This window comes from Antechinus flavipes, chromosome 3 (genome assembly GCF_016432865.1).
Source record: "Antechinus flavipes isolate AdamAnt ecotype Samford, QLD, Australia chromosome 3, AdamAnt_v2, whole genome shotgun sequence".
Lineage (NCBI taxonomy): Eukaryota > Metazoa > Chordata > Mammalia > Dasyuromorphia > Dasyuridae > Antechinus > Antechinus flavipes.
The window spans coordinates 561039554-561065290 of record NC_067400.1 but is presented as its reverse complement, the minus strand read 5'-3'; the positions used below and the strand labels follow the sequence as shown (position 1 = coordinate 561065290).

General features: G+C 45.5%; 1 protein-coding gene across 1 annotated transcript in view; it reads right to left on the bottom strand.

The window, feature by feature from the left end:
- The window catches only part of TFAP2E (transcription factor AP-2 epsilon), a 37333-nt gene extending 15095 nt beyond the window's left edge, over window positions 1-22238 (bottom strand). The window contains exons 1-3 of the mRNA XM_051987665.1: window positions 21780-22238; window positions 20444-20920; window positions 18825-18876 (exon numbers count right to left, since the gene is read on the bottom strand). Coding sequence (XP_051843625.1) covers window positions 18825-18876; window positions 20444-20920; window positions 21780-21806 — 556 coding nt within the window. The 5' untranslated portion in view covers window positions 21807-22238. The remainder of the gene's footprint in view (window positions 1-18824; window positions 18877-20443; window positions 20921-21779) is intronic.
- Between the last annotated feature and the right edge of the window lie 3499 nt (window positions 22239-25737).

Genomic DNA, 25737 nt, shown 5'->3' with positions numbered 1-25737 from the left:
CCAGAATTTCCACTAATATGGATAATTTCTTAGTCTCTGGGCAATCCTTTTTTCTCTTTATCCTTTAGAAGTAGAAACCCACGCTCCAGGTGGCAGAGATCCAAAGTCCCCTGATTATGGCGTCATGTTGAAGGTAGGGTTATGGGATGGGCCATGGCATTTGAGAAAAAGGGCTTTCTTTCCAGACTTTGGGTTTCTTGACTTCCATTTCAGCCATCAAAGAAGTCAGAATTCTGTCCTGATCAGGTCAAAATCTCTAGGATCCCCAGGCCCAATTCCTGGGCTCCCTTACCTTCTCAGGTCCTCCTTCTGACCCTTCTTTCAGAGAATTAAGGTGGGATAGGGCTGGGGTAAAGGAGGGTAATGTGATACCATAATACACCCATCGTGGTGTCCCCCATACTCATTCTGGTCCGAAGTGCTGGACCAGTTCTGTATATGTTCAAGTGCACCTGATGAATTAGAAGATGCTATCTAGGGGTAAAAGTTACGCCAGCTGTGGAAGGTTTCCCCTTTGCACGGTTTTTATGTAAGAGCTGCTTTGTTATGACTCCAAGGTAGACTGTGGTTCAAAACATTGTTTGTAAGGGACAGCCAGAGCACAGTGGAAAGGTACAGGCCCAGGTTTGTGGAGTAAGGGTCAGAGGGAAGACAGGGTTTCTGTGGATCAATCAGCAGTTCTGTTCTTCCCTGGACTCATTCGAGATTTAGGCAGATAGGTCTCCTTCAGCTAGGAAGGACCAGGGTCTCAGACTGAGGGAGATGACAGGAAAGGGATGGGGACTCTCCCATATACAAGAAAGAAAAAAAACTCCAGACACACATACAGAGAGACCCACAACAGAAAAGAGGCAGACACAAAGTCACCTTATAAGTGGACCCAGACTTAGAATATCTTAGGAGCTGGAAGCTAGAGGAGACCTCAGATTTAACAGACGAAAAAAGTAAGAGAAATAATGTGACTTAAAGGCAGCCCTAGGTCTCTGGATTCCAAAGCCAGTACTCTTTCATTGGGAATCACAGATCCAGTCAGCAGCAACATCAAAGATCCTCTCATTTCATAGAGGGAGGGTTGAGGTTCAATGGCATTAAGTGACTTGCACAGATAGCATCAGAGTGGGGATGTACCATCCTTTCCAGAGACAATGTAGTGCACACCGGCACAACTATTTGCACTCTCTCACTTGGGCACACACACTGCCATACACGCTTCCTGTGAAGTCCTCCTCATGGCAGGGAGGTGGCCAGAGTTCTCCAAGGTTCTCTCAACCAGAGGGGAAAACTTGGCTCGGGGGGGGGGGGGGTCACAAAGCTAGGGAGGACAAGGACCAACTTAAGATAATTCAGGAGGATTTTTAAGATGAATCTTTGGTCACCCACAGTTCTCTAAGATAGCCTACTCCTTTATAAAGGAGTTGTGGCTTGGGAAAAGGGAGGTTGTGCTCACAATGAAATGACCAAAGTATTGAAGTGTATATACATCATACATCTCACACACAACACACATACCCACCTACAACGCAACAGCCTTTTAGAGTCGGAAGGGGCCATGGAGAAGATTCCTAAACTATAAAAAAAGAGTTAGAAGGATCCTGGGGCAGTTAGATGATGCACTGAATAGATCTGAGTTCAAGTCCAGTTTGAGATACTTAAAATTTACTAGCTGTGTGATCCTGGGCAGGTCACTTAACCCCAATTTCCTCCCCCCAAAAAAGGGTTCTCAGAAACCATGTAGCCCAATTCCCATTTTACAGATAGGAAAACTGAGGCCCAAATTAGTTAAGTGACAATTCCCTCCCCCCAATTACATGTAAAAAGCTAAATGTTTTTCCTTAAGTCAAGTAGATACCAATACTAAGCTATGATCCTTGATTCCAAACCTAATAATCTTTTCATAGTGCCTTAGAGGAAATAAAGACCAAGAGATCAATCCTTCCTTTTTCTCCCTTACCACCCCTGAGAGGAGTATAAAATATGCATTCCCACATGGATAGGAATCAGGTATTCTTGGAAGAATATACTGCAAATTATTATATGTCTTTATTACACAGAGGTAAAGTGAGACCCAGAGTGCAAGGGATTTGCTTGAGGCCATTCAGCTAGTCAATGGAAAAACCACTTTTTGACCTCCTGATTCTTTGTCCAGCATTTCATACATAGCACCAGGCTTCAGAGAGTAACACACAGTTTTCCACTGAGACACTTCCCGACATGGTATTCCCAGCAGCTCTCATTCACAGCCTCTACTTTCTCTTGTGCTCCCTGGGGGAATTCTAAGGTGAATGATGCCTCCATTCCAGACATACTTCAAATACAGAAAGGAGAGGAAACTATTTTACCCCAAATGGGGCCCAAATTAGACTTAGTTTCTCAATAAATAGTTGAAGAAAGGGCTGGTAAGGGGGGGGGGGGGAATGGAAACCTCTTCAGCCATTTCCCCCCCTAGTTTCTCATCTAATTTTCAACTCCACAATTTTTCTGTTGTTGTTCAGATATGTCTGACTCTGTGACCCCATTTGGGATTTTCTTGGCAAAGGAATTGGATGGTTTGCCATTTCTTTCTTCGGATCATTTTACAGATGAGAAAACTGAGGCAAGGAATAAATCTAAGGTCACACAACAAATAAGTGTCTGAGAACACATTTGAACTCAATTCTTCTTGACTCCAGACCCAATGCGCTATCCACTGCACTACCTAGCTGTATTCACTGCTCCTTAACTATCTTATACTCTCCATTTCCCCCACTCCCCATGACTATTGCTCAAATTCCTCTATATTGTCTCAAGTCCACTGCTCATCATCTTCCCCTAACACCCTCATTCACTGTCCTCCAACTCCCAACATCTCCCACTGTGCAATACCCCAGTGGGTGCATTCAATACTCCACTATTCCCTAAATCCTCACTCATTATCTCTAATTCCTCCTTACTTTCCTCCAACTCCCCAATCATAATCCCCTGAACCTCCCTGATGTCACCCCACTTTCTCCCTCTATTTCCACAGTATTCCTACCATCCCCAACTCCTCCCCAGTTTCTCAGCTTCTTCCACTTCCTATTCCCCAACTTCCATTTCACTATCACTCAATTTCCCTCAGGGATTTTGGAGACCAGTCTAGTTCAACCAGTTCCTAAATAAGAATCCTTCTCCAACACTCAAGAATGGTCATCCAACTTCTGCTTGAAGAATTCTGCTGAAAGGGAACCACTGCCTTTTGAGGCAGCCCTGGTCACTTTGGGACAGCTCTCATTGTAAAGAAGCATTTCTTTGCTTTGAGCCAAGCTAAATATGTCTCTGGCATCTATTCATTGCTCTTGAAATACCTGAAAACTGTTATTCTGTCCCCGATCCTTCCCTAGATTAGTCTTCTCCAGATTAAAAATAGCCAATTTTCTTCACTTCATCCTTATATGCTCACTGCATGTTTTCCAACCTTGCACCATGCTCTGTACCTTCTTCTAGACATGTTTTATCTTGTTGAGTACCCAGAAAGTGGCCTAACTAGAGTAGAATATAGTGATAATAAGAATAGCTAATATTATTATGTCCCAGGCACTGTGCTAAATGCTTTACAATTATGGTCTCATTTGATCCTCAAAATCCTTGGAGGTAGGTGATATTATCCCCATTTTACAGATGAGAAAACTGAAGCAGAGGTTTAAATCACTTGACTATTTGAAGGCACATTTAAATTTAAATCTTCTTGATTCTAAGCTGTAACTTCTATTCACCATACTGCTCCCATTCCCTTCCTCATTCTACATATCATTAAGCATTTCTTAAGTCCATCACATACTCAAGTCAATTCATACAAGCATTCCAAGGTTTTCCTGAAATCATCCTTTTCTTCATTTCTAATAGCACTATGCATTTCATTACCTTCATATACCATAATATGTTCAACTGTTCCCTCATCGATGGGCACCTTGGTTTTCAGTTCTTTATCACCACAAAGAACTGCTCTAATATTTTTCCATCTCTTGATCCTTTAATTCTTTCCTCTTCAGACTGCACTTCAGAATTTCTACTATGCCCTAAGTTAGGTACCTTCCCTTCCATCATCAACCCCTTTCAGCCTCTTTTTATGTGTTGTCTTACCCCTAGAGAATATAAGCTCTTTGAGGTCAGGGACTGTGTTTCTTTTTGCTTCTATTTGTACTCCCAGCATTGCATATGGAGCCTGGTCCACAGTGAGCACATAATAAATACTTGTCAACCATTGGATTTTCTGGCTGCCATTGACACAATTGATTTTGTATCTTTTTCACAAAAATGGTCATCAACTCAGTCTTCTTTCCCCTAATATTTATTATTTTCAGTTCTGAAGGCAAGAAAAACAAAACCACACATCATAAGTATATATAGTCATGTAAAATAAATTCCTGCGTTAGCTGTGGGGAAAAAAGAAAAAGAAAGAAAGAAGAGAGAGAGGAAGGAAGAGAAAGAAAAAGGAAAGAAAGAAGAAAGGATGGAGGGAAGAAGGAAGGAAGGAAAGAGAGAAGGAAGGGAGAAAGAAGGGAAGGAGGAAGAAAGAGAGATAGGAAGGAAGGAAGAAAAAGAGAGAAAGAAAAGAAGAAAGAAAAAGAGGGAGGAAAGAAGGGAGAGAGGGGAGGGGGAAGGAAAGAGAGGAGAGAAAAATATGCCTCAAGCTGCACTCTGAATCCATCAGCCCTCTATCTAATGGAACAGAGAATATAGCAGAAGGAAAGAAATCGGTTTTGGTGTGTAAAAAATAGAATAGAGGAGAGAACTTAATTAACCTCTCCATGCCTCAGTTCCCCTCTCAGTAAAGAGGAGACAATCATACATGTACATCCAGCACAAGGGGTTGTGAAGGAAGCCTTTAAATGATTTTAGTCCCAATAAAATAATTTTTTATGATTTTAGTCCCAACTTTGCCATGTGATGATCATGGGCAGATCTTTAACTTTCCTTTTCAATTTTCTTCCTCTTTAGTTAAATGGGGGGAGGGGGGGGGAAGAGGGGGTAGAGAGGGGAGGATTACTCCAGCTCTTTTAGCTAAAGCAATCTAGAATCATCAGTGGTGATGGCAGGAAGACCTGGACAGCTCTCCCCCATACCTTGCTATAGGTGCTTGCCACCAGTGGCAATTCTAGTGAGATCCAACTATAAGCAAAGTAAGCCATCTTCACTCATCTGTATCTTCACAGGGGACAGAAATGTCTGGAGCTTGAGGGAGAGGAATAGAGAAAGAGGAAACAAAGCAGGGACCTGGGATCCACAGAAAATCCAACAAATAACGTCCAATATCCTCGAAGAGACACAGCAGACACATAAGCTTGGGAACCCAATCACATACTGCTCTCCACTTTTATCCTCCGAAGCTAGTACCATATAGAGGAAAGAGCACAGAATTTGGAGAGTGTTCAGGAGAGGGCAATAAGGTTGGATGACAAATAGCCAATGTCATCTGGAGATTCCATGAAGGAACCGGGGAAGGTTAGCCTGGAGAGAAGTCTCAAGAGGGCAGGATAGCTGGACCTGAATGGCTGTTAGTAACTATTGTATTGGGCCCCAGTCAGCCACATCTAGGGCGTGGGCTCAATTCTGGTTGCTATACTTTAGGAAGGACATTGATAAGCCTGAGGGTACTAGGGGAGGGTGATCTGGATGGTTGAAATCATGCTGTTAGAGAATCAGTGAAAGGAATTGGGGATGGTTAACAAGGAGAAGTCAAGTCAACAGATGTTTACTGTGACTGCCGTGTGCCAGGTGCTAACCTAAAAGCTCCAGACTTAACACAAAAAGGTCAAAAAACCCAATCCCTGGTCATAATCTAACATGAAAAACAATATGCAAACAACTATGTACGAACAAGATGCAGATAGGATAAAATGGGAGCCCTCTGCTTGGTCATAGGGTCTTATACTTAGAGCAGAGGTTCTTAATCTGGTCCATAGAACCTCAAAGAATCCATGGAGAGATGTCAGGATGTCCATTTACTTTATTTCAACATATTTGCTTTCCTTTGTGTTGCTAATATATGTGATTTTATGCATTTAAAAACATTCTGATAATTATTCTCAGCAATACAATGATCCAAGACAACTCTGAAGGATTTATGATGAAAAATGCTATTCATCCTCCAAAGAAAGAATTGATGGAATCTGAATGCAGATTGAAGCATACTTTTTTTAAACTTTATTTATTTTTCTTTTCACTTTTGATTCAGTGTTCTCTTTTGCAACATGGGTAACATAGAAACCTGTCTTGCATGACTGCACATGTATAATCTATATCAAAGTACTTGTCTTCTTAAGAATGGGGAGGGAAGGAAAAGAGGAAGTTTGAAACTCAGAAATTATAAAAAATGAATGTTAAAATTGTTTTTATATGCAATTGAGAAAAAATGAAAATTAAAACATTAAAACAATAATCTGAGGAGTTTTACCATAGGTTTCAGATTGCCCAGGGGATCTATAAGACACCCCCTCCCCCCGAAAAAAAGATTATAATACCCCTGACTTAGGATTTAAAGAGAATTTTGATTCTTCAGGTTCATCTCGAATACCTCATTTTATAGTTGAGGCAACTGAGGCCTCATATAATTAACTCACTCAAGGTTGAACCATCTAGTTAATGGCAAAGCCAGAGCCTCTTGTTCAGGTGCAAGTTGGACTAGCACAGTGCCTGGAACATCACAGCCATGTAATAAATGCTTATTGATTGGACTAAATCAGGCAGTTCTTAACCCTTTTTTGTGTCATGTAATAATTTCCAGCCTCATGAAGCCCATATGCTCCTCAGAGTCATGTCTTTTTTTTTTTTTTTAATGAATAATGGAAGGAAATGCTGTTTTAGTTATTCTAGTGAAAAGAAAGATGTCATTTTTTTTCTCTACCAAATTGAGATCCCCTGGACTAGATTATTAATCAGTACCAACCTGGGTTCAGACATTGACACTAGCTGCATAATCCCAAGTAACAGGGCCTCAGTCAATTCTCCAGGATTTATCTCCTAAGTAGATAGAATCAAAGATCTTCCTCTAGTTGTATATGAATGAGAGACCCTTGTGGTATAACCGGAAAGAGTGCTGGACTTGAGAAAGGACTTGATTTGAATTTCAGTTTTGCCTTCCAGGAGATCATTTCTCCTCTCTGAACCTGCTTCTTCATTTATAGAGTCAATCACAGGACTAAGAGATGAAAATTACCTTAGACCTTATCTAACAGACTCATTTCACATTTCACAGATGGGGAAACAGAAACTCAGATTGTGACCTTGTGCTCAAAGACACACGGGAAAGACCACCTAGCTTTAGTTAAGATTTCCAATGACAAGGAACCCATCTTCTCCCAACTGATTAAATTTTGAATCAGGATATTTGACCATCTAGTCCACCCCTCTCCACCCTTTTCACAAAAGTAGCATGAGGGACTTTTTCAAATGTTTTGCTGAACTCTGGATAAAATATAACCACTTTTCCATTTGCTAATGCACTAATCCTAACTAGAAAGAAAATGAGGTTAATCTGGCAGGATTTGTCTTTGATGAAGCTATGCTAACTCCATTATCATCACTGACTTTTAAAGGTATTCACTATGTCTCTCACAATAAGTTTTAGAGTTGAAGAGAGGCTCCCTAACTTATATATATAATTAGGTGATATATAATTAATATAAATTAAATATTTAAATCTCTATCTTTGCTTGAAAATCAGATGAACAAAAAAAAAACAGGAATATTTGCCCTATTTGGTTCCAGGATTATTTTTCTCATTCTCTATATTATGCTAATTCTGCTAATTGTTTTGATTATTTATTTGGGGGGTGGCACAATTGGGGTTAATTGATATGCTCATGGTCACACAGGTGTCTGAGACCATCATCTAGCTGCCTCCAATTCTGTCCATTTCAATAAAACAATTTTTGGTTTAGAATCTTCAATGCCTAGACTTTTTAACAGATTCTTCTCAAATTGAATTGAAAATCTCAAAATGTAGTTAGGCTGGGCTTGATGACCATTAATAAAAACAAGCTAGCATTTACATAGCATTTCAAAGTTTGCAAAGGGCTTTACATGTTATCACAGTTAATCCTTATGAAAAGTAGTTGCTATTATTAGCCCCACTTTACAAATAAGGAAACTAAGTGACATGCCCATTTTACAGATAAAGAAACTGAGAAAGAGGTCAAATGCCTTCAGTCATACAACTAGTAAATGAGGTGGAATTTGAACACACATCTTTCTAACTCCAGATCCTGTACTGTATAGACTACATCTTCTATCTGTCTTTCAAAACAAAAGCAAAATGCTCTATCATCTTGCTTTTGTTTTGAAAGACATCTAGATCTCAATTTATGTACCAATTGTTTTTGTTCTATTCTTTCTATTCTAAAGGTTATTATTAGACAGCTAGATGGTGCAGGGATATCTGCATTTGAAATCAGAAGACCTGAGCTCAAATCATAACTCATATACTAAATTGTATATAGCTATGTGATGCTGGGCAAGTCACTTAAAAACTTTTAAAGCCCTATATAAATGCTGGGGGTGTGGGGATGGGATTGCTCTCCACGGTACAGAAAAAAAAAATAAATTGAAAATTCTGTCTTCTTTCCGTTGTCCGTTTTTAATTGTCTAATCAATACTAAGCATTAGATTCTGTTCTCCAATATAGCAAAAAATCTATGTCTCACAACTAGGAGATAAAATAAGAGATTAGTCCAGACTTCCACATGGAGTGAGGATCAGAGCTAGAGTTCAGAATGAGATTTCCCGGCTGCTAAGGCACCACACTGCCTCAAGTGGCCAATAATTCTCCCTCACTAGGCAAAGGAGTTCCTTTGGGTTGCTGTTTTTTGATGTCACCCTCTGATCACCATGATCCCTGAAAAATTAAGTCACCTATGTCACTGGAGATCTTTTCAACTTTTTCTCTCCTTGAAAGGCACTTCATTTTAATGGAAGGAAAGCCACACTTGAAATTAGGAGCCCCGAATTCAAATCTTGCCTCACATATTTACCAAGAAGCAACTTCTCAAAATCTCAGCTTCCCCATCTGTAAAACTATCATAACACTTGTATTAGTAAGCATAGAACCCTAGAAGATAATAACTCAACACAACTAGCATTACGGTTAGCAAATTTGCATCTCTATCTCCTATAATTCCTAGTGATTCAGAGTCATTGCCTCCTGAGTAGACAACTCCTTCTCCTTTTTTCTTTTTCTACATTTTTGTGCTTCATATAACTCTTCAGTCCCTTTCCTCCCTTTTCCATTGTGCCCTATGGAATCCCTACTCAATTGTTAATAAACTTCTTTCCATCTTAATCTCTTATTTCATGGATACTTTGCTTTATACAAAATATACTGTATCTCTGGGCAATCTCTCCATTGCTAGTTGCTCATTCTCTCATGTCCCATGACACACTGAGGATGGGAGGATGAACTGGTTTACACCCTGCTCCCCCTGCCATTATAACTAAGCAATCTCTCTTCCCCTGAGTCATTCTATCCATGTCATCTTGTTCAGATCTTTGTTACTGTAAGCAAACCACAAAGTCATTCTTTTTATTAATGTTTACCTTTAAACCATTATCCCTTCCCAATGAATCTACTCCTTTGCAGCAAAGAAATACAATGAAACAAATCAAATCAACATATTGGTCATGTCTGAAGATGTACTCCTCATTCCTCAGCTATAGTCTACTATCTTATGTTTGGAAAGACAGGAGACATCACCCTCAGTCCTTTCTCACAAGTTTTTCTCTCCATTTGTTTCTATACCTGTACACTCCCAAATACATATGTTGATATCTATTCAAATATCTTGGTCTCTCATTCACTGGCACTCTTACCTCCCATTACCTTTATTGCTCTACTCTATTTCAGCCACTCATCTGGATGGTCAATAAAGCTCACCTCACTGATTTTGAACTCTGAAATTCTACTTTCTTATTATAATTTCCTGTCCTGTCATCTCATCTTCTGCTTCAATAATCCCAAATCTATTCCTTATTCTTACTACAATCTTAAGAACTTTCATTCTTCTCTCTGTTCTCTATTGTCCTAGTCCAGCATACCTGCCCTATTGCATTTTGAACTTTCTAAGTTTTATATTCTGTCCTCCATCTCTTGACTCCTATGTCCTTCCAGTCTTTAGCTATGAATCTCACTCCCCCACACCCACACCACCACCACTTGCTTTTTCCACTTGAACTGCAGAGCTACAACCCAATGTGAAAAAGTTATATTATTATATTAAATTCATCCATTACAAATTCTTGTTACCTAATCTCAACTAAACCTTTTGCTGTTACAAGACAAAACTTATTTTGATTGACCATCCATCTCATTGCTCTCCATAGCTATTCTGAATCTTTTCTCAAGCCCCCAATGACTACTCATTAATCCTCTCTCAGCTGATAATCTATTTCACTGAGAAAATAAAGGTCATTGGTTAGATCTCTTTCTTTCTAACTATGCTTCAACATCTTATTCTCTTCTAGTACTCATCCACCTCTATTTACCTAGCAGTCTTTCTCTAAGGAAGAACTGGCCCTTCTACTTCCCAAAGCCAACCTTCTCTCTAATCCACGTCCTCCATAGCATTCTCTCCTATCTCCTCCACAAGCTTACCCCATTCATTATTTATTCCCTTACCTAATGCCCCCAAATATGATCAGGTTTCCCCTCACTCCCATCCTTAAAAACCTTTCTCATCCTATGATCTTTTCAAGCTGCCATCCCTCAAGCTAACTCCTCCTTTTCACTATCAAACTCCCAGAATCATCCTTACGCTCTGCTTCCATTTCCCTGATGATCTCTTAAGTGCTTAATTCAACAACTTTTCCTCAGTCCATGTTTTTCTCTCCCTCAGAGGCTTTTGTTACTATGAACCACATCCTTCTCCTGGATATTATGTCCTCGAACTTCTTAAGATACTGTTCTCATCTTCATCTCATCCTGATTGATTGGTTCCTCCTTTTCTGTCTACTATATAGGATCTTTTCTATTTCCTCATCCCTTACTCTGGGTCTTCTCTAGAGCTCTGGTCCTGGCCTTCTTTTCTTCATTCTCTTAAGCATGAGGAGCTCACATCTGATCACTTCCTCCTTTTCTACCTGACTGCATGCATTATGGACTTTCTTCTCCACAAGTCTCCCCAAAATCTTTTCGGAAATCTTATCATCCTTTAAGATCCAATCAGCCTATGTACTCACACCTTATCAATACCCTCCACCCTTTTGATTGAAGAGTGATTCCAGGCAGGACTGATTATCTCTTCATTTCCCACCTAGATACTTAATTTTGAACTTCTTTGACTTCTTCATCATGTCCCACCCCACACTTTCAGCTTTATTTTGGATGCTTCCCTGTTATTGTAAGCTCTTTGAGGGTAGAAACTGTCTTTTTGCCTATCTTTTGTATACTATCTTTGCCTGACACATAGAAGGCACTTAATAAATGTTTATTGATTTTATTTTTTGCAAATCTCATCACCCCCCTCTTCAACAAACTCTAGTGGTTTCCAATTACTCATTAACTGTTCAGAAAATTGTCTTAGGAGGATTCTGAAGATTATCTGGCAAGATAAGGTACCAGACACTGAGGACCTTTCTAGAGCTAAATATTGAGCATTTAAATTCCACCACAAAGAGCAAAATGGGCTGGCAAAATTATTCAAATGCCAAGTCTACATTTGTCTAAAAGAGTGTTCTACCAAGTACTCATGTAAGGCAAGCACTCATACAGAGATCAGAAGAATAAATGCAAGGACACTCCCAAGATCTCTTCGAGACTGGACTCCATTATGAGACAAGGGAGACACCGGCACCCTGACATGCTTATATCAAAAATGGTGTAGTGCTTTAGAAGCAAATCAGAATTTCAGTAGTTCAAAAGAAATATGCAAATTTAGACATTTGCACTCCAAATAGTCCCAAATGGACTATTTGTGTCCAAGCTGTGGTAGAGCTAAGCCTGCATTAGTCTGATCAGTCGAAGTTGGATACATTCTACATTTACCTCCCCAGCTTGATGTCATTTGGGTTCTCTTTGTGTACAAAGGATGAGGAAAGAAGGACTACTTCTATCATGAAATATAAACTCTGCTCTGTCTTATCTTCAGGTCTCTCCACTGGCTGTTTCCCATGGCTGAAATGTTCTATCTCCTCACCTCTGACTCTGACTTTGCTTCAAGGCTCATCTCCTAAGTAGGGCAGTGACAAGGTACCTCAAGAAGATTGTTTTGAAAGCTGTGTGGAATTTCTACATGAAGCCTTTCAGGATATCCCCAGCAACCAATGCCTTTTCCTCGGATTATGTTTTAACTCTTTTATGCCTATTTTAAGTCTACCTATATCTCTGTGTTGCAATCCTTAAAATGCTATACAAATACTAGTTGTTGTTACATGGATGACTCCAGAATCTAGATATTCAGCCTCTATCTCTCCTTTGAACTCTAATCATAGATATCAATTGCCCACTAGATGTTTCCTGTAGATTCTGTAGGAATTTCCACCTCAACTTACCAAAATAAAATTCATTGCCATCAAAAATTCTTCCCAACTTCCCATTACCATGAAGTCTACAATTATCCTTCAGGTGATTCTGGTTCATGACCTCAGAATTAACCTTGACTTCTTCCTCTTCCTCACCCCCTGATATCAAATAATTTTTTAGTGATTCTGTCTGCACATCTTTAACATATGATTTAATATGCTTATCTAGGGCCTTATCATGTCTCTTAGCCTACTAAACTAACCTACTAATTTTCTTGTTTCTAGTTTGTCCTTTCTTAAAAATAATAAGAATTTGTTTTTAAAAATGCCTTACTTAAAGGATATCATTTAAGCCTCACAATCAACCTGTGAGACAGGTATTCACATTTTCAAATGAGAAAACCCAGATCTTCTTGGCTCCAAGTAGAACACTCTACTACACTTTTGTGTCTCCTTTCAAATCATGTCCTTTCACACGCCTGTCAAAACACTCTCCCTGAAGCACCAAGCACTTTGCTAAAAATCTGATAGGACATAAGACAAGACGCAAGCATCTTATGCTGGTAGTTAAAAGTTTTCCACGAACCTTTCCAGCACTTCTCAAACCCAGAGCCAAGTGCCTCCCCTCTCCCCCACCCCCCTCCTGAAATTTCCTCCATCATAGTCCCTGATGAGTTGAAGCATAGAGAAAAATGTAGGAAAGAGAACATCTCAATGTAGCCCCATAAAGAGAGGAAGGTCGGGGCAGGGAACACATACGGAAACTGATTTTTAGGGGCTACTCACACGTGTTCAATCACACACCTAATTAGTCCCACACATATATACGCAATCACACGTTCACACATTAACATATATATAACATATAACATATATATATATATATATATATATATATATATATATATATATCCACATAGACTCATAGAGGGACTTAGACATAACACACATTTACATTCAGTCTGTTCACTAACTCACCCCGCAGCGCTCGACCCTTCCCCCATCCCCTGCTCTTTTATGGGGAGGAGGCAGAGTCCCTCGAGAAAAGGGCCAGAGCCTGTTCCACCTGGCCTGGAAAGGGCTCAAGCCCAACAACTCCCCCTCATGCCATTTCTCATCCTAAGAGGCAGGGAAAGAGAAATTCCCCAGTTTCTCAGCCAGAACCGCTTCCTCCCACCCCGCCTCCACCCCAACCCTCAGGGCTTTCTGCCTGCACGAGACCCCGGTTTAAGTCACTCACCTCTTCCCCCCCCCATCCCTCCCCACTCCCGCCCCCCGCGCGACCCGCTCAGCCGAAAAGCTACTCTCAAGGTGACAGGACTGACCCAGCGCCACAAGACTCGGATTACGCGCTTGCTGGTGGCTAGGGGGTGGGGGTGGGGCGACGCTGAGGTCACTGGGCTGCACCCCTCCTGGAAGATGACTCCCCTTCCCTCTCCACCCCCACATACCGCATATGCCTCTGATCCTATAGCCTGGTCACTTTTCGTGGAGGCAGCGTGAAGTCATCAGGAACAAAGCACCAGACCGAGAATCAGGCGGCCGGAGTGCGAATTCTGCCTCCTCTACTGACCAGCAGTACAGTCTGTGGGGTAGCAGAAAGCTGTGGTTTCGGAGTCCGAAGACCTAGCCCTCTGAGCTCCGTCACTATACGTCTTTGAGCTAGGCTGGTCCTCGCAAAGTGATGGTTCTGGGCTCCTCGAAGCCTAACGTTCCTTCCAGCCTTAATCTGTAACTTCATTTGATTGTGAGCAAGTCACTAAATCTCTCTAAATTACAATTTCCTCATCTGTAAAATGGGGACAATAATACACTCTTTGTAAACTTGAAAGCACTTACGGAAATATAATGCAATGCTTTTATGAAGGAGTGTCAAGCATGTGTGTGAATATCTGTGGGCGGAGATGGATTGGGTAGGTCCTTCTGAATTGGGCTATTTCCACTCTCTCCCTGCCGTCCCACTTCCCTCCCGCTCTCCCTTGCCTTCCCTCCCATTTCCCTACTCCAAACCAAAAAGGAAAAAAGAGGGAGAGAGGGGGAAAGTATCCAGGAGATCCTACAAGAGACTCGTGGAGAAAGGAGCCTGGACAAGATTCAAAGGAGGTTAGGGCTTAAGAGCCCACCAGAGTACAAGCTGAGTGCAACTGTTAAATTAGTGGAAGCCTGAAGACCTGGCAGTCAAAGAGGAAGAGGGAACTTTGGGAGCTGGGCGATGGGCAGTGAGGGGAGAGGGTGGGTAGGGTTTCGAGAAAAGAGTGCTGGTTAAGTCTTAGTCCACTATGACTAGGGTGTAAAGAATAGTCTCCACCTCTCTCCCTCTCTCCTACCCAAAGCTAGCTTCACAAATGTTTCTTTCCAGGTGAGAGGCGGTGTCAGCCCTGGGGAGAAGCTGGGATGAGGGAAAGCTCTGAGTGATCTTTTGCCAACCCCCCAAGGGAGAAGGGGGAGTCTCTGCTCTGGACCAGTTGAGCTTGCGGAGTGGAGGTGGTACAGAGAGGAATAGGAGCCAGAAATGGAAGGCAATGAAAGGCGGGCTTGGGAACCTGGAGAAGGGGCAGAAAATAGCTCATAGGATCAGGGAGTCTGAGGGAGCAGAAATATGAGAGCTTGAGAAAGGCCCAAGAACAAGGATGAAAATAGGGAGCAGGAGCCTCAATCGAAGAGAGCAGGGATGAAAGTTGGATGCTGAAAGAGGGAACGGTATTAGGGCAACAGAAAGAGGGAGGCAGGAGAGGCACCAAGTGCTGGCATTTAGTGGGGAGAACTCTTAGAAGCCAGGGCCCAGGAAGAGGCGCCAGAAATAGAGGCTGGGGAGAACAGAAAGGCTCTCTTGGCCTCCAGGGAGGGTTTCATTCATTTCTGGGACAATTTAGGATGAAGGGAAGGACTCAGCGCTTGCTTTAGCTTCTCTGCCCACCTGCCTGCCTGTGTGTCAGTGCTCCAAACTACAGCTATCTATGAAAGGCTATAACTGGACGCTTAGCATGGTGCCTGACACATAGTAGGCACTTTGTAAATGTTTATTGATTGATCAATGAGTAAAGAAAAAAGACCTGAGTCTGAATCCCTGCCTGTCTTCACTGGGAGTTCTATTCCCTTTTTCTTCCCTCATTGCTCCCCAACTCCCAACGCACCCAAGCCTCTCACCCTGGCCAGCTGTTTGCTCCCGGCCTGCCACATGCCCTGGCCCCTTGCCCATACTTTCAGAGACGCCCCTTTCCTTACGGACTCTCAGCGGAGGCCTCTGAAACAGCAGGAGTCTGAGCCCCGAGGCTAGAACTGAAAGTGGGCAGGTGTGTGCGAGTACTAATGTAGTAGAGTCTGTGTGCTTGTGGATTGGGGTGTATATGTGTCTCTGTAAGTGCTATTTGCTGAAGAGGAGGGGAAAGCTTATTTCATGCTTTAAAATGCAAAGACTCCATAGGGTCCTTTAGAGAGAGAGACTCAACAGACTTTAGAATTTAGAGCTCATATAACCTTGGCGCTGCTGTCCAACCTTGCAAGCCACATAAAGACATATGAAGAGCTGTGTCTATCAGTGTTTTTCTATACACAAACAGATCCTAAGGCAACCTGATAGACACCCCAAAATTAGCATACATTGACCCAATCACTGGTCAGTCACTCACTGACATTTGTGTCTTTCCCAGAAAACAGGCCAAGGAAATTCTCGGAGATAAGCTCCTAATTAATACAGAAACATTCTAGAGGTGGGCACCCAATATGAAAATATACAACAGGGACCCAGTTCCAAATCTCCCAAACAGCCTACTCTATTTGCCAATCTTACTAGTTTATAGGAAGAATTAAGTGGTCTTCTTTCCTTGCTTCCTGACTTCTCTTTTCTGCCAGTTTTCTTAACTTTCCCCTTCTGCCCAAGGTGCCCAGATAGTGGGCTAGAAATAAAAGATTATACTGGAGCCTCTCTCCAAGGCTGGTGGGACTCTTCCCAGAGATTCCAGGCCAGGAATCAGTCTTCAGATGTTAAGTCTGATAAAAATCTTTTCCCCTCTCACAAAGAGGGAAATCCAGCTACTCCCCTCCCCCATCACCAAAGACCGTACCAAAAAGAATCAGCAAATCCTTGGGAGACCCAGAACCTGGCCTTTGGTAGAATAGGAAATTGGTTCTCAAGGGCTCTCTGTCATTTTGTTCAGCTTTCCTGATGCATGTGCATGGGAATATACTGTATGAGTTTGTTTTGGGGGAAGGGAATAATCCCTTTAATAGGTTTGTAGACTCCATCATCTATTCTTTTCCTATTTTAAGGAGGACAGACCATTCCCTCCCAGATAGCCTTGAGAAGGGGCTCTGACCAGGATATTTGAGATCATCCTATGCTTTCCCCAAATTCCCTGGACTCTAAAGGGAGAGTAGGGAATTTGAGACTTTTCTTAGGTCAAACCCTTGAGCTGATGATTCCCAGCTCTTGGCAAGTGACTGACCAGGAGCCACAAAAAGATGTTAAGATGAGAATTCTCCCTTAAAAAACAAAACAAAAACAAAACAAAACAACAACAACATATAACACCATCCTTACATTAACATGTCACCAAAGTATTTTTACATTGTAAAGGATTGTTCCTATTAACAACAGAACAGAAACCTTCCCCAATTCCTTCTGTCCCCAGCCAGGTCCTGTGCCCCTAGGACACTCATATTGTTGCAGAAGAAATCTTTCAGGGATCTGGTTTCTTTCCTGTCTTTCCAGTCAGTCAATGAACCCAAAGCTCCCTATCCCCAACTTCCCTTCCCAACCCCCTCTCATCTCCTCAGGGCCTGACTCTACTTAGTTTCATCCAAGCCCAGAATTTCCCACCTTCAGAGGGAGCCTGAAAGAGGGGATTGGTTCCATCATCTGGAACAGATTCAGGTGTAACCCACTCTCTCTTCTATGCCAGAGAGAACAAGTGAAGGGCAAATCCAACTGGGAATTCTGGATTTGAAAAACAAATAGAGTCCATTCCTCTGGGAGAAAGGGAGGGAAGGTAGGAAGAAGGGAGGAGCAATGGCTTCCCCCTAAACTATATACTGTCTGTCAGGACAGGGAAAGGAAAATGTAAGTCCCAATCTCCCTCACCTTCCTTCCTATTCATTCCACTTTAGGCAAAACACTCTTCTTCCTAAATTGCATTTTTCTTTGTAATTTAGTATTTCCTCCTTCTCCCCAGTGTTCTGATACTTTCCTTCTCTCCTTTCTCCTAAGCATCTCCCATTTTTCTTCTCCTTGCAGAGTCCCTGTAGACTCCTTTCTACACCCCCCTTCTCTACCCACTCACTCTCACTCCCTTTTCCTTTCTCCTCCTATGTTGCCATTAACCACCACATTAATGACAACACTTTTCTGCTTTTCTCTTCTCCCCAAATCATTCTCTTCCATCACTCTAACCCTCTCTCTTCTGTGGTCCCTCCCTGCCTGATCTGGCTTGGGGCACCCATACCCCCTTTACCTCCTTGATCTGTAACTGCTGTCACAGTCTCACTCTAGACTCTCCCAGACAAACACACACACACACACACACACACACACACACACACACACATATACACACACACACACACACACACACACACACACACACACTCTCAAATTTAGCCCAAATTGAAAAGCTATTGGTCACCGGGGGATGAAGAATGGCCTTCTCTGTCTTGTGGGGGAGCCCCTGTGACCCTCCTTTACAACTCTGAAATCTGCTGGGAATCCCACCCCCATCCCCTGAGGAAACTGGGAAGTGACTTAACTAGTTCTGCAAATTAATTCCAGAGACAGAAAATCAATGCAGCCCCACCCAGCAACCCCAGGGAGAGTGGAGCAGGCCCCCTAGGGCCCAGCCTTCAGTTTCAGCCAGACTTAGGCCAGCATCCTACTTCCAGCACCCAGTGCATGCTGCCCCCCAACCTTTTATAGAGAACCTGACGGTAATATTTCTTACAGAGTTTCTTCTGGCAAACCCCTCCTTATAAGGTACTTTACCTGTAAAGCCCCTTGAACCAAGCCTCTAGACCACAGCCCCCTTTATAATTCTTCCCTCCAATATAATAGGGATCCATTGGGAATTTAAGTGCCTTGGAACAGGGCCAAGAAGGGGGAGGGGCATATAGGAGGATGGGGCCTGGATGTAAGCAGTTTACTTGAGTTGGGGAGGTAACCCGGTTGCTACGAACAGAAGCTTCCATCCCTGACTTCAGCTCTGAGGGAGGAACCCAGCACTGGCCAGAGCACTGGACAGCTCTAGGTTATTTCTCCAGAAGGCTGGTCCCGAGTCCCAGCTGGTATTGGGGCTTTCTGCCTATAAACTAGGTGCCCCAGGCACCGGCCTCCCCTGTTTAACCCCGTCTCTGGGCTGATTCCCTACCTTTCTTGATCACGGACTGATCCAGGAGGTTCATCCCAGTGTCGTCCACGGCCTGGTGCGGGAGGAAAGAACCCAGGTGGGGAAGGGGCCAGGCCTGGTTGGTATCACCCAGTCCCTCCAAACTCCACCATATCAACCCCAACCGGTGCTTGGGTGGAAGAAAACAAGGTCAGGAGAGAGCCCAGATTGGCCAGGAGGAAAAACATATTAAAGGGGAGAGAAACATATTCTCCAGCCCAAAGAGGCCAGAGAGATGGTAGAGTGAAGGGCAGTGGATTAATCAGACCCAAAGAGTGCCCCTCAAAGGAAACCGGGAAAGACACCAGCTGCTGAGACCGTGGAACAGAGAAAAAGGAGAAAAGGTGTGTGTGAGTCAAGGATTAAAGAACAAGTTGAAGAACGGAACTCGGAGCAGGAAGAATAGATTTGAAAAGTAGACCAGATTGCGGGACCAAGTAGAAAGGAGTTGGAGCGGAGTGGTAGAGAGAATGCCGAGTCGGGGAGAGGGTAGCAAAATGAGAGAGCGCTGAGAGCTGAGTAGGAAGCCCGCGGTCCGGGGCTGCAGCTGGCTGGGGAGCTGGAAGGGTGAGCCGGCTCGCTTGTTTGGGGAGGCAGTGGGGAGGACTAGATTTCTAAGCAAAGGAGGATCGGGTTGAGCCGGAAAAGGTGCCAGATGGGGGGAATACTGGAAGGGCTAGAGGTGGAGGAAAGGTCGGCCAATTTTGGTAACCTTGGCCTGAAGGACTGAGAAGGTAAATAAAAAGAGAAATATTTAAAACCCTGACTTGGAGTTCAGATAATTTGCCCGCCGGGGACTAGGGGGATTCTGATACTTGACCAAGTGTAGGTTTCCCTGAGGAGCTGAGCAATCGGGCTAAGGTTGGCTCCCCGGCTCTGGCCCCCAGCTGCGTGGTCCGCACGCGATATTCCCCCCCGGGCTGAGACTTTTCCTGCTGCTCCCGTTCCGGCTGGGCAGCCGCGGGAAGATCATTAACTCAGAACGGTCTGGGAGCGAGGCTCGAGGGAGAGGGAGAGGATTGGAGGTCCTCAAACCCGGGATCCACAAAAAGTTCCCGGAGAAACTTTTCAGTCTTGGTCTGGAGCTCTCTCAGGAGAGGCCTCGGCTGGAGCCTGACGGTTCTTATTTTGCTCCCAGTCCCTGTCCTACCTTGCCCGCGTGTCTCCGGCTCCCGTTCTAGTACCCAACGCTATAACTTTACGTCCAGGTCTCCTACGGGCCTTGCCCCAGATCAGCGTCGCGGGGCCTTTTCTATTCCCATCTCGTTCCCTGCCCGTCATTTTTCCCCAGTGAGCTTTCTCCAGTTCTCCCAGAACCTGCCGAGCATCTTTCCCGGGCCTGTCCTAGCCAGGACTCCCCACCCCCACCCCCATACTGAGTCCCTTAGGGATGATTCCTGCTTTCTCTCTGTCTTTCCCAGGTGTCATCCTTATTTGTTTCTCTCCTCCGTCCGGGTGCTTGCTGGGTCTTTCCCTGTCCGGTCATATTCCCTCTGGGCCTTTCTCTCGGTACCACTCAGTTTTCATCCTAGCCTTTCCCCCGCCCGGGAGGGAGTCCCCCAGGTTCCTTCCCGACCCACTGGGTCCCTTTGGGACCTCACCTGGAGATCCTCCAAGCCGTGATGTGCGGCCAGGCCGTGCAGGCCAAGCGGCCCGTCCGCCAGACCGTGCGCTCCGTCCGCCAGGCCATGCAGGAGGCGGGGAACTCCCGGGTAATCCCGGCGAGGGTCCAGGCCCAGGGCTCGATGAGTCTGAGCCAAGAGGCCCTGCTCGTCCTGACGGCCGCCGCGGGGAGAAGGCCACGCCGGCTGCTGGTGCTGGTGCGGGTGTGGGTGCTGGTGGAGCGTCCCAAGGCCGCTGTAGGGTTCGCCTAGGTGAGGGAAAGCCGTCTCCTGCGTTTGACCGTAGGGCAGAGGCGGCTGCGGGTAGGGTGGCGGAAAGTAGGGCGGCTGGAAGTCCGAGGCAGGCGTGTGGCAAAGAGGAGGCGCCGCCGCCGCCGAGAAGGCCGCCTGGCTGAGGGAGGAGAGCTGCGATAGGCGCCCTCCGCCAGCCGCGCCGTTCAGCCCATCCGGACGGTCCTGCGTAAGCGAGAGAGAAGACAGAGAGTTGGACAGACGAGGGGACGTACAGAGGAGCTAGTCTCAAACAAGTAGGGGTCCCAACCCAGGTCTACCTCTGCCCTCAGTCCCGGGCCCAATCTAAACCTGGAATTAGTCATAGGGAGACCCAGAAACAAGAAGTCAAAAAAGACCCCGGGGGGAAAGTAGGAAATTAACCGGAACGAAGGTCTAGAATTTACCCAAATCGAATAATCGAACATCAATTTAGTTAAACATGAAAGACAAAAAGGATTAAACAAATCGAAACAACAATATTCAATTCCTGCCTCCCCCCCCACCCTCAATAAATACAAACTCTTCTTTCCCCGCTGCCCTAGGGGCCCTCCGGGGTACTGTGCCTCCAGGGTCCCAGAATAGTATAGGGTAGGTGAAAAAGTGGAATAACGGAGGTGAGATGTCCCACCCCAACTTGTAACTCTTCACTCTTCCTTTCTTTCCTTCCCCCACTTTTTTCTCCCCGGGGATCCAGCGCTAGTCTTTTTTTTCCAAACCCAGGGGCCAATCTCCAAGCGTTTGTCTCAAAGACCCCATCCCGAATCTCCTGAGAGTTTCCCAGTCCTTCCTAGCCTGCAGTCGGAGAGGGCAATCAGCCTGTACCCCACCTTTGGGGACTGTAGAAGCCCCGCACTTCCCCCGCCGAGATTTCGTTTTTGTCGAGGGGAGAAGGCAAGGAGTACGAGTTGTATGGGAGTGTCAATACTGTCCCGGGCTGAGCTGTGGCCCTGGGCTATCTCCGCCCTAGACCCCCAGGTCCAGTTCACAGATCCTGATGTTTTCACTGCCTCCCACCCCCACCCTCACCCCCTGCAGGACTCACCATCGCGGAATAAGTATGAACCAGCATGGGTGCGGGAGGGCTGGAGGCGGCGGCCCGAGGGACAGCGGGGCCTCGCGGAAGGGACTGACAGACAGACTGCTTGACAGACAAACTGAGGACGCTTCAATGCCGAGTCCTGGAGCTCCGGAGTCTGCGCGGCCAGCCAGGGGTGGACGCGGGGGGCAGCCCCTAGGAGCGGGATCCTCAATGTCCAGAGCCCCCGCTAAGAGCCATGGGGCGCGGGGGGAGGGGGAGGCAGCAGGCGGGGGAGTGAGAGTAAGGACTTGGGCAGGGGGACCACAAGGGGGCTGATTAGGGATGGTCTGAACAGGGAGGGAGGGAGAGGAGGAGGAGGAGGAAGAGGAAGAGGAGGAGGAGGAGGTTTCCAGTTGGAAAAGTGTTTTAGCTCGTTCCTATCTCCCAACCCTTCTCCTTCTGAGCCCAGACCAGCTCCATGCGCTTCAGTTATATGGGCGGGAGCGCGCAGGGGGGCGCCGGGGGCGCGCATTAAAGAGACAGTCCGGGGGCTTTAGCTTAGGCCTTCTCAGTGTCCCCAAGGAGGTGGGGGTGGGGAGGAGAGGAGGGAAAGTGTAGAGGGGTCTTTGTCAGGGGAGAGGAAATTCTACCTGGTTTCTAAAGGGTGGCACCAGAGCCTGTGCCAACTCAGGATAGTCTACACCAAACAGATCTTCAGGACCTCTCCGTAATATTGACGCCTGGGTCCCCGCTCCGCAGCTTCCTCCTGGGTCTGGCTCCTTTCCCTCCTCTCTTGGACTTCTCGGCTCCCCGCGTCCTCCACCTCGCACCCAAAGAACAGCGGCCCTGAGAACAGGGCGGCTGCACTGGCTTACCCACCCATCCTGGAGCTTACCCCGCCACATCCTGGAGGTCTGAAAGGGCCCAGTAAAAGGCCAGGAGAAAGACTAAGTAAGGCAGGGCTGCTGGCATATATGGGCAAACTGAAATGGGGAAGGGAGGACCAGGCAAGTAAAGAATTCGGGGAAAAGTGCCTGAAGCGGTGCTGCTGCTCTGGGAAGGGGAGAGGGGTCTGTTTTCTGGCTCTGCCGTAAAAGGCTTCTACCTGGCCCTACCTGGCCCAATTCCCCGTTAAACTTGGGCCGACCTGAACTTCGCTCTTGTCTCCCACCTTCCCACCTCAGGGAGGCTTGTGGTGCCCTGAAGATTGTCGGGGGAGCCTGAGCCGGAGAGCACTGGCCAAGGTGAGAAAGTTTATGTTATAGTGAGGGTGGGTGTCCCATTGGATGTGATGGTAACACAGGAGGGTTTGGGGTCTGGGAGCCTTGTATTCTCAATTGTGTATAAGTCTGACCTACAGGAGTATGTATGTCCATAAGTATGAGTGTATGTTATATATATGTACATTATATACACGTTTCTGTGTGTCTATATATGGTTGTGACACAGGGGCGGTATGGTGTGTGTGATTGTATTTATGGCTCTGACACAAAGGTGCATCTCTGTGACAGTTGCAGGATTGTTCCCGTCTTCCCCACTGCACCTCTCCCTCTCCCTCATAGCTAATCCCTTATTCCTCATATGCACACCTCTTCTCTCAATGGGCTGAACAGGAGTCCCCGAAAATCTAGGGGTCGGGGGAAAACAAGAAATCAAGGAAGAGGAAGCGAAAGAAAATGGAAAGCTATAATGAAAGAAAACAAAGAGGAGGAAAGAAGAGAGGGAAGGGAGTAGAAGAGGAAAAAAGACAAGGAAGAAGAGAGGGAAGGGAAAAGGGAGGGGCGATAGAAGAGGAACTAAAAGGAAGGAGAGGAGGGAAGCAACATGATCAGGAAGAAAGGTTAAAAAAAAGTAGGGGAGAGGAGACAGGGAAGCAATTAAAGAAGAAAGGAGGGAAACAGAAGAGAAAAGGGGTTAGGGAGATGCATAAAGAGAAGAGAAAAGAAAGGCCAGAAAGAGGACAAAAAAGAGAAATAAAGGGGTGAGAACCAAAGTAACCCAGCCATCATTTATTAAGTACCCTTTATGTTCATGGAGACGCAGTTTGTCCCAACCATATTCTCTCAAAGCCCTCTCCAAAGCCTACATCTAACAAGTTTCTCTTTGCTTGTCAGAAAGGAGGTCCCTTTCATATTCTCCCTGGGACTTAGGGCAGGGTGGGGCTGGCAGCAGCAAGCCAGGAGGGAAAGACACAAGCATTTATTAATTGCTAACTATTAAGTGCCAGACACTGCTAAAGGAGTGAACCAGGAGTGAGTTGGGCTCTCCCAATGCAAACCCAAGGTAGCCAGCCCAAAGCCTGATCTTATTATTTGTGAGAATTTGTAGTATCCGACAGCGGGCTGAAATGAAGGGGGCCAGAGGGGGGGGAAAAAAAGTTCTCTTCTCTTTGCAATTCTCCCTGCTCTCCACCCCCCACTCCATCCCCCCAGGAATCTATAGATCAGAAGCGCCGGTCCTGAGTAATCATGTGCGTCTGTGTGTGAGAAATGATGTAGGAGTGGGAGCATATGTGTTTGTGTGAAGTTGTGTTTATGTTCATCTCTCTCTGTTATATGTGTAATAGGCATGCCCTGGGCTGCAGTGACATACTCGCTGGGAGTTTTGTTTTGTTTTTAATTCAAGCGCCTTTTTGTTTGTTTGTTTATTTTAAAAGGGAAAGAGGAAGGGCCAACTCCACAAAGGACCCCCTTTATTATGTGATCAGCACAAAGCAGGGACTCCAGCCTGAGTCTATAAATGGATCCACCACATCCCAGGAGATGTCCTTAATCCTCTTAGTCTCCTCCATGAATATGTCCCACACTTTCAGAAGGGAGAGTCAGTTGCCCCCAAGCGAGGTACTTCACGTTGAGGCAGAAATAGTTCCTCAAATTGCTCAGGGAACCCCCTGCATACAGTGGTGAGGATGCAGGTGTATATTTTGGTATGCTAGTACCTTTGCTCATATTCAGTCATATCTGATTCTTCGTGACCCCATTGTGGAGTTTTCCTGGCAAAGATACCACTGGAGTGGTTTGTCTTTTCCCTCTCCATTGGATTAAAGCAGAGATTATGACTCGTCCAGGATACCTCAGCTAGTAAGTGTCTCAGATCTTCCCGTCTCCAAATCCAGCTCGTTATCCTTGGGGCCGTCTGACTGCCTCCAAAGTGGGCTTGCATCTCCATTCATCCATTGTTGGATTCCCTACTCACTCTCCCTTCATTTTTCACCGCTTCAAAATCCCAGGGTTCTCCGTTCTGTTCATCAAAAGATGCCCCGACCAGGGCCAGTGGAACTTGTAGCTTGGGCAAGGGATGGTAGGGAGGAAACGAGAGGGACAGAAGGGAAATTTTCATTTGGTGACGGGATCAGGGATTTTAAGCTGAGGTCATTGATTCCAGCTCCTGCATTTCTCAGACCAGCAAATTAAATCCCTCCGTGACTTAACCAGATTAAGTACCCGAGCCTGGATTTGAATCTAGAGCTTCCTGCGGCTCTTGGCCACCCTTTTTCCTTTGCCGCCCGTTCTTGAGAGAAAATAGCAGGAGCTCAAGACAGGAAGAGCGTTCCCATCCATGGGCCATGGCTCCCCAGGTTGGTTTCCCCTTTCCTTTCCTAAACCACTTCCCAAGTCCCGAGGGTCCCTGCTAACTCGTCTGTGTGCTATCCGGGCAGATCCTTCCTAAATGTTGGTCCCTTAGTGACTTGTCCTTTTTGTCTGTATCTCTCTGTCTCCTCGGTCTTCAGTAAGTGCTTGTAGATTAGAAAAATGTCACAGAAGGGACAGCTGCTCCGCCATGGCCGGCCTGGAGGCTGCTGATCCCGGCTCCCGGGAGCTCGGGCCGAGGAAGGGAAGGAGCCTGGCGGCCCGGAGGCCCCGGGCGACTCAGAAGGCCCCCTGGCGGAGAGCCCAGACAAGTGCCTCTCGGGGTCTTGTGAGCCGGTTCATCGCGTCCGACTCTTGGAGATGCATTTGGAGTTTTCTTGGCAAAGACAGAG